At 42.7% G+C, this 9,688-nt stretch overlaps 1 protein-coding gene across 1 annotated transcript in view; it reads right to left on the reverse strand.

Moving 5' to 3' along the window:
- LOC128735352 (lipoamide acyltransferase component of branched-chain alpha-keto acid dehydrogenase complex, mitochondrial) overlaps positions 1–9,219 on the reverse strand; it is a 9,882-nt gene extending 663 nt beyond the window's left edge. The window contains exons 1-3 of the mRNA XM_053830154.1: positions 9,074–9,219; positions 503–1,204; positions 50–445 (exon numbers count right to left, since the gene is read on the reverse strand). Of these exons, the coding sequence (XP_053686129.1) occupies positions 50–445; positions 503–1,204; positions 9,074–9,142 (1,167 nt within the window). The 5' untranslated portion in view covers positions 9,143–9,219. The remainder of the gene's footprint in view (positions 1–49; positions 446–502; positions 1,205–9,073) is intronic.
- Between the last annotated feature and the right edge of the window lie 469 nt (positions 9,220–9,688).

The raw sequence follows: 9,688 nt of genomic DNA on the forward strand, positions 1-9,688 counted from the left end.
ACGAATTTAAATGTGCTTTTAGTTGATATTAGGTAAGTGGTTGGTTTACCATTCCAATGTTTGAAAGGGAGAACGTTCCGTTGGCGAAATCACTTGGCTTGAGGGTACCGTTCATTCCTCGCTCTTGAAGGGCGTTTATGTCGACCGCAATTTCGAGGATCGACTTTCGTTCAACGTTCTTTACGTTCGGTACCACCAAGCCTTGCGGGGTATGCATTGCGATGCTAATATTATGGTATGATTTGTAGATCAAACTCTCATTGGCTTCATCGAATGAGCTGTTCAGAATGGGAAATTGCTTAAGAGCATTGGATGCGGCTTTCACAAAGAAGGGCGTGAAGGTTAGCTTCACTCCCTGAGCTAATGCTTCTTCTTTTAGACTCTTTTGAATTTTAACCAATTTGGAAACATCAATCTCATCACTATACGCAAAGTGCGGTATTTTCTGCAATAAAGTTGGTTGAATTATTCAACATCTCAAAAAGAATCACAATCTACCTACCAGACATTCGGTCATTGATTTAACCATTATTTTTGCAACTCCCTTCAGTGGTACAACCGTTTCCGCCGGTGTCTTATCTTCATCTACCAAACGGGCGGTCGCGGGTGGTTGTGCACTCAACAATGTAGGATGTGGTTTCACAGTTCCGGCAGGAATGATATTCAAATACTCCAGAACATCCCCTTTTAGGACACGCCCATTTCGTCCGGTCGGTTTCACCTTATGTAGGTCAACTTTATGTTCCATGGCTATCCGGCGAACCGCGGGCGTAGCAAGTACTTTACCACTGGAGGTTAAAGCAACCATGGTCTGTCCGTGTCCCGCCGCAACCATTGCCTGTTGGCCTTGTTCAAGCACCTCTTCATCCGATTCCGAGCTGCTGCTACTGCTCTCGCTGTCTGCTTCGTCTTCTACATCGAAATCCAGCAGTGGACTACCAACAAGGGCGATTTGGTCCACTTGTTTGTGTAACTTTACGATTTTACCCTCGTACCGGCTGGTAATGGTAACCGACGCTTTGTCACTCTGCACTTCGCACAGATTATCGAACTGCTCCACGGTGTCTCCCTCTTTGACGTACCACTCCTTAACGGTCACCTCCCGGATGCCTTCACCGATGTCGGACAGATTGAAGGAAACCAGCTTCGCCAGCTGGCTGCTGGTGTGCATTCTGGCCGAGAGTGGCAGAAATCTGCAGCGGGCCTGTCAAGGATTTTAAAATAGATCGTTTTAGAAAATTTTAATTTGATTTGAATTAGTTATAAAATTGCTATTTTTTTGTTTCTTGTAATTTGAACCTTTGAACCTGTGGTCAAAATCATCCAAGTTAGGTTAAACTCACATTTGTCATACATTTCTGAATATTGGAAGTAATTAAGCATTAGTAGTTTACTTTCATCCGTAGAGTCACAACTTTTGGAAAGAAATAATGAAAAAATGTAAGTGCCCAATTCGGTTTGTAACGAAAATCGCAGCTTGACCACCGTGGCAACTAGCCAATGAACTGTAATGTCAGGAATTCGCCGTTTGACATAACTCAAAGTGTGAGCAAATTTGGTTCTACAAAATACTTGCACGAAATTAAACTATCAAGGCTTGTAACATTTACTATTTATGTCGTGATAATTAAAGCAATCAAGCCAATCGTCTTTCTGTACATGAGAGAAACCGAAACTTCCATTTCTTCCTCCAGTAGTTTCACCCCCTCCAAAGTCCTGAAAATTATATAACAGAGTGCCATCAGTAATGGTTTCTGACCATGTCAGTAGAGTTCTGCCGAGAGTCGATGATTCTTCCCGATGATTCTTTATTAGTCTTCGATTGTGATTTTTCGCCTATCCTTTCAAGATTTGGAACCATTATCGGTTGAATTAGGTTTCGCTCCCCTTCACTATAATACTATTGAGGTGATCATCGAAAAATTGATTTCATCTGTTGACCCCCACGCACTCGTTCGTGATCAGGATTCCCTCTTCATCCTAATACTCATGTCATGTTTCGGTGAATGACTTTTATTCTTTTAGCTTCTTTCGACCTATTATAGCCATTTCGGTCTGCACTTAGCCAGGGTGTTGCGGTAGAAACCATTCCGGCGATAATGCAAGTTGCAATTGACCGGAAGATTCGGTAAGCACTAATAACTTGATCCTTGCCCTGCTGTGTAAGCTGGCTCAACTTGCGAGGGAAGCTAGCCGCCTGAAGCTTGAATTCCTGGAGCTGAGCAAGGTCCGTTGGTCGGATACTGGCAAAAACAAGACGTTGTCCGGGCAAGTCTTGCTCTACTCTGGCATACGAGGTGAAAACGTTACGAAGCTAACCGCCTGAAGCTTGAATTCCTGGAGCTGAGCAAGATCCGTTTGTCGGATACTGGCAAAAACAAAACGTTGCCTGGGCAAGTCTTACTCGGTTGTATAACATTTCGCCGAAGACCATATCGCGGAGTACCGTTTCGCGGAATACCATTTCGCGGAAAACATTTTCGCGGAAAGTACTATTTCGCGGAAAGTACTAAAACGCCGAAAACCCTTTCGCGAAAAGGACTATTCCGCGGAAAACTGTTTGGCGGAAAGAACCATTTCGCGGAAAACCATTTGGCGGAAAATATTGTTTCACGGAAAACCATGTTAGTAGCAAACGTTTCCTAGATGATTCAGGGCGAGCCGGCCGCAGGCAACGGCGAGTGTTCGCCGGTGACCCGCCGTCGGAAGCGCCGGCCACTGCGGGGGGGGGGAAGCCCCTCCGCAGAGATCACATCTGTCTAGGTCTATTCGTTTTCCTAGGTCTACTGACCTCTAGTTAGTTTTCCCTAGTCCTCGCATCGATTTAACTTTCGTTGAATACAAAGCGGCGAAGCCGCTTTTTGCGGCTTCCAAACTGAATGAGCGGTGGTTCTCCGCCAAATAGTACTTTCGGCGAAAATTTTTTCCGCGAAATAGTACTTTCCGCAAAAATGTTTTCCGCGAAATGATACTTTCCGCGAAAATGTTTTCCGCGAAACAGTATATTCCGCGTTATGGTCATCCGCGAATTGGTTTTCCGCGAAATGGTATTCGGCGAAATGTTATACAATCGTCTTACTCTACTCTGGCATACGAGGTGAAAACGTTACTCGAGAGCGAGGAGTTGGATTATTACTGAGCTCAGAGGCACATGCGGCTCTAATGAAGTGGGAACCGTTAAACGAAGGAATAATTGTGGCAAGACTTAGAATACGGGCCTTACACAATTGTAGCCTTACTACAATTCAGTACTATGTGCCACCAGATCCTACCAACCTGCAGGAGAAAGGCGAGAAGGAGCCTTCTTGATGCACACAACAAGCGCAGCGCCAATAGTGCATCCAATCGCCACCTTGTTATCGCTGCGTTACGCTTGTGCGTCGCACGTGTCCAGCGACGGGAGAAGAAAGTTGGGTGTCGTTACGATGTCTGCCGATTGGAGAACCCCGAGGTGAAAAGGGTCTTTGTCAAACAACTTGAATCCTGAGCCCCGGAGTTGCCACCTGGTTGAACCGTCGTACAGTAATGGACCGCCATCAAGAACGCCTTCATCACGACTAGTGACGAAGCCCTTGTCAAAGTGCGCAGCGAGCGTATGGAGTGGGTTTCGGAAGAAACTTGGAAGATGATCGACGAGCGGGGAGAGGTGAAAGCCGGCATTACTGACTGACCGCACGGTTATTTGGAACATTTTGAACAACTCTTTCGAGTCTCAAATTTCAGAGACTAACAAAACCAGCAGCGCATGGCACCAATACTTTGTCGCATCAATCGCGCCAACTTAGAGGCGACATCACTGGATGAAATAGAAGCAGCCATCAAAATGTTTAAAATTCAACAAAGCGCCAGCGGTTGACTGCATTTTAGCCGCGGTGCTCAAAGCTTTCCTACTAGCACAGTTGTTATAAACTAGTTGTGGTAACCGATTAATCACTAATTTCAGTCATAAATAGGTTGCAGCAACTAGAAATGACAAGAGTGTGCTACTTGGGTTACCCATTTTTATTCGCCCGAAAGATCATCAGCTATTTAGCAATATATGGGAAATCGCAAAGTTCCTAAAACAGGAGACCAAACTGAATGCGGAAACTGGCGTGGCATCACGTTGCTCTGTATCACTCTCGAAGTACTCTGTAAGGTGATTCTCAGCCGGATCCAGAAGTAGATCGACGCTACTCTCCGGCAGCATGGATTCCGTGCTGGCCGGTCATGTGTAGACCATATCACAACACCCTGCTTTATATTGGAGCCGATAAACGAATTCCGGGACTATCTTCTGCTAGTGTTCGTTGACTTCCAAAAGGCATTCGACCTATTCAACTACGACAATATTTGGGGCGCACTTGGGCGTGGGGGGTTTCAGATAAGCTAGTTCATCTCTTCGAGGTCCCGTACGAGGTTTTTGTGCAAGGGTGTTGCACAATAGCGTCTTGTCCGATCCTATAAGGGTTAATACTGGTGGTGAGACAGGGCTGTATATTATCACTGCTGCTGTTTTTACCGTTATGGAGGAGATATTAGTTGGAGCAATTGACAGTAGATCAAATCAGGGATTGCCTTGGAATACTTTAACGATGGAGTAGCCGAAACGATATGCAGCGTAAGTTAGATTGATACTGTAACGGAGAAGTAGAGGATAAGATAGTCGCATAGTCCACTAACGTTTTTGACGCGACTGTACCAACACTTCGTCTCATAGGATTCACACAAGGATTCAGGACGCCAAGGGGTTGACGGGATAGATGTGCCTAGAGGTGATGAAGGTGTACACTGGAATGACAGTTAAATACAACAAAAAACGAAAAGAGGCAAAGTCCCGATGATTGCGCGTACTCAAAACGATCGGCTTCGAAAGAAACCAAATTCTAGGTTGAGGGTGCGCGGCGGCGAAGGCGAATGCAGCAAACCACTCATCCTCATGAGTCGATCTCGAAGCTACACTCGAATTTTTACCCGAGTACGTACTTATTAAAAAATCACCCCCGAAATGACACTATCCCGTTCAGTAGAGAGATTCCTTCCTCAACCATGTACTTACACGTCATTCGCAGGTTTAATCGAAAAAGAACCAAATAATGGTTTCCATAAGTTTAATTACGCCACCGGATTAAAAGTGCAATTACGCGAGTCGGTTGAGTAACAGATTGGTGGGCGGAAAACTAAGATTATTCGCACGAGTTGTGAACGTTGGTCGATAGTACGGCTTAGAAAAACCCTCGTCCATCCAAGCAACGAGAAGCACGTGTTTTGGGAAGATGACTGTCGCCGAATTAGTGAATACGTCTACGAAAAACAACTTGACCCCAAGGGGAGTGTAAACCGTAGTGATCGGCTAATGATTCGGATAGGCCGGCGAGGACGTGAAGGACCTGTAGGTACCTGAATATTATCAATTCCGGGGTACCCGTTGAAGAAGACGTGGTGCCACAGTACTGCAGGCGATGAAGAGTGAACTAGGCGTAGGATTGGTCGATGAAAGAACGTAAACGAAAGTGGAGTAGTGGCCGCCTAGGGACGGCTTTCTTGGTTCCCGACGGAATGTGTACGGGAGGATCTTGGGTAGAGTTGCAGGACGGCGATGGAGTGGCGCGTTCGGAGAGATTGGTGGTGTCAACGGTGGCAGCAGTCAACGGTTCAACGGTGGCCCCAACAATATAGTGCACGTGCAAGATACGATGGTTTATAATATATGTATTAAATGTATCGGAATTGTGTTTTCTTAAATTGTTAGTTGAGAAATATGTTGATTTCAGGTGGAACCCCGAAGAGTAGAGAAGGGCTACCGGTAAGTCAGTTATTGAATGTTAACATCAGCTTATAACTATTGTCTGCGAAAAAAAGTTATCTAAAAGAAAGGTTAGAAAACATCCGGTCACAGGATGACCTTTCCGAGAGCTCCCAGGTAGGAGGTCTCACAGTAGATGTAGCAAAAACTAAGTCTATGGTAGTGAATATTGACAATTCCACCAACTTCTCAGTAGTGGAATAACAGGTTGAGCAGTTGGACGCCTTTCAATATCTTGGTCGTCAGACAACGCCCGAATGGTTACATTGGTAACCAGATAACGCCCGATGGTAATATAAACTGATCTAGCCACATGGGTCAGGAAGGCCAGGGGTGCATCATTCAATAAAGTTAATTATTGACTTCGTTCGAGATACTGCAGCCAGAGGACACGGAATCAGCCTCACCTTTAAAACCGACAATATATAAGGTAAAACAAAGGTAATTCAAAAGGCTTTGCCTTACGTTACATATGTCAATAAATAAATAAATAAATAAATAAAACATATTTGTCTCATAATAAAGTGTTTATTCAAAAGATCTGAAGTTTCTAGAGAAAAAGTAAAAATAAATTTTAATTATTTAGCAGACTTACGATACTGTTTGCTCTTTAAAAGATAATGCAAACTAAATTGTTAAAATATTGTGTTCCCTAGTAAGCAGTGCAAGTGTATTGATGTACACTGACGCATTTTTGTTGTGTATGTGAATTTCACACTTCGAACCGATCGTTATAGTTCGGAAAGTGCAAAATTTAGAAGAAAAATATATTTTCATAATCAAAAGCCGTTCAACGCATAATACCCTTTCAAAATATTGTAAATGAATAGTTTATCTATCTTCAGAATAGCAAGTTGATGCGATTTCTTGTTTGGGTTTGTTTATTTGACGAGCAACATTTCAAAAGGTCCAATGTGCAAATGAGAGATTCTTTTTGCGTCTCCTCCGTTACGCTTACGGCAGCATAAACGCACTTGAATGCGTCTATTCGGCATGAAACGATTGCTGGCGTTATTGGTAAGCAAATCTTTATGAAAAGTTGGGTTGATACGCATTTATACCGCCGTAATAAGCATAAAGGGCCAAACAGAATGCTGCGTCAACGCGTCCGTCAGCGTTATTCTGACAGTTTTCCCATGGGTTTACTGTCAAATTGACGCTGACGGATGCGTTAACGCTGCATTCTGTTTGGGCCTTAAGAGACGAGTAGAGTGACTATATATACAGAGTGGCGACAATGTCAAAATTGGAATGATAATTATCTGTCAGTGTCATTCCAATCGAGCAGACGACCTATCCAACGCGTATGCAGGAAAGAGAAAGAAAAACCTAGGAAAAACCGCATTGCATACATTTGGGATGAGTTGTCGCCACTCTGTATATAGTCACTCTAGAGACGAGTTGCAAAGAGAATCTCTCATTTGCGCATTGGACCTTTTGACATGTTTGTCGAGATATGGGATATTTATTGTCAACGTTTTTTCTCGGTATTTTTAACCCTAATGTTTGAAACCCTTTTTAAGCCAAACTGTTCGCTAATGTTATTAGTACTTCATTCCACATTATGAATAAATATGTTATGTTTCAAATTATCTTGAATTTGAGCCATCAGTTTACATAGATCTTATCTATTGTTATAAACAAACATTGTTGGTTTTTGGTACAATGTCACCCCCGTGGCCCAATGTCACCCCGGATGGCGGAACCTTCTGTTTTTCATGTGCTGACATTAACTCTTACTTATATCACTAATAATTTTGCATATTCGTTTGCTGGTAAACAAATTGGCTCTTCAGGATCGGGTAACATGAAAGCAGAGTAGAGTAGGCCCAATAATTAAAAGCTTGCTGAAAATACCATCCCACGTCCTATATCGCTTGTACGCATGTTTGATAGGGTGCTGGATGGGTTCGTCTACGGCGGGTCTTCGTATACTTTCCAGACATATAGACAAGAAGCATTATAACCAATTTTGATACGAATTATATTCAAACTAACCTGGTATTGATATTTATGGATTGTCTCTTCGCTATCGAGGAAAAAATTATGTTAGAAAATTACTATTTTTCACTATTTATCAAAAAGTAGAAGTTCTCTTGGTTTTTCTACCACTTTTGAGTACGAAGAGAATCTGCTCATCGCTCGGAGTAACTACTTGGATTTTTGAGCTGTGATTCAAACTATTTCCACTTTTTTATAGTAGTTGGTCTTGCAGCTCTTGCACACGGCAGCAATAATACATGCATGGATTTTTGTAAATAATTGCTGTCTGTCCATGATAAACGAAAAAATCATGCTTATGACGAAGTGTAGTTTTCATATGAGAAACTCCCGCTGGAGCATGAAAAATTGTTCCACGGAGAAATATAAGTTCTGAAATATTTTTTCGGGTTAAATGGGTATACATGTACAGGCAAGATATATCAGATTTATTTGGTGTAAAAAACTTGAGTACTTGGGGATTAATTATTTTAAAAACTCGCAATAAAGTATGAATCGTGTTTACGTATGACGAAGAGCGTCTGTAACCCTATTGACTATTGAATAAGTTTTTGAACTTGATCATGAAACAAAACAAAATTGGGAGATTTTAATAAATTTTTGTCTGCTTGTTTTGTAGGTAGTTAACTACCAAGCTCGTAACAAAACCGAATTTGTACTAGGCATTAAAAATATATTTTTCAGACTTTCAGACCTCATTTTGTTATAATTTTACAATTTTGTCCTCATCGGGAAAAAACATCCCATGGTAACCGATGTTTACGGTAAATAAATAACTTATTTCATCTTTCCCATGTTGACTACCAGGCACTGGCACTGGAACAACGTTGTCTGTTGCTGCGACAGGGGTTAAACAACTTGCGCGAAACTATAGTGCAGACTATCAACGTAAACAACGCGCAGTTTGCATGACGTTTCGCTGCTCGGAAACGTTGTGTGCGTCTCGCTAATCAGCAGGAGGACGGTATACATACGTATTTTGAAAACAAGTTATTCTATTTTAGTGGAACCAGTTGTTTGCGCCACCGTTATTAACCGATCGTCACAACCACACCTCCGTATCCAATGTGCACCCCTGTGCCGGCCCGGGACCTGACGGTCACTGATAAGATTTCACCAACATTTGTACCGCGCGACGGCCACAGCGCCTGGCAGAGGCAGGCGTAATATCGACTGACATCTTGACACTTGGAAGGTTGGTTCACTTCACTCATAGATTCCCGATTGGAAGTTATGTAAGGAACTTTTGTTTCGTTGCTGAGTACAAAAAAAAATAATAAAACTCACAATTTTCTGTCCACTGGTGAGAAATCGACGTGCGAGGACGGAACCGTGTCGTTGGATCAATCCAGCCATATCGTCGTCGATAGCACAAGTTTTACAGCTCAAATAGTTGATGCACGTATTTGCAATCGGGTTAAAACCTTATTTGCTGCCGGTTGAGATCACGACGAATAAAAAGTCTTTCCGCCTGCGGCTACTGTCGAGAACTGCGACTTCGCTGTTAGTAGTTAGTGCCCGGTGTCTGCCGGTGACGTTGTGGCAATTCGATCATTTGCGAATGTTGTAAGTATGAGTAGAACACACATGAACAGTTAAGCCGGTATGGTGGTGTTCAAAATTGCTTTTGAATTCACTATAGGGGAATAATTCATTTGTAAACTCAGTATCCGTAAGGAAATGGATCATCCCTACATTAAGTCGAAGATTTTTTGGCTTATATGTCTACGTTGGGGGTACTTTACAAGCTTTGGTTTGCAAGTTTCACTTTCAATTTAATTTGTTCGCGTATTTGTATAAGACACATTTAATGAGATTGCTATTAATGTTTGTTATTTCTGGTGCTTATCGCCCGAGCAGATTGGACTGCCGTTCGCCAAATTACTTCCTTCCAGTCATTCC

Source organism: Sabethes cyaneus, chromosome 1 (assembly GCF_943734655.1).
Source record: "Sabethes cyaneus chromosome 1, idSabCyanKW18_F2, whole genome shotgun sequence".
NCBI classification, from domain to species: domain Eukaryota; kingdom Metazoa; phylum Arthropoda; class Insecta; order Diptera; family Culicidae; genus Sabethes; species Sabethes cyaneus.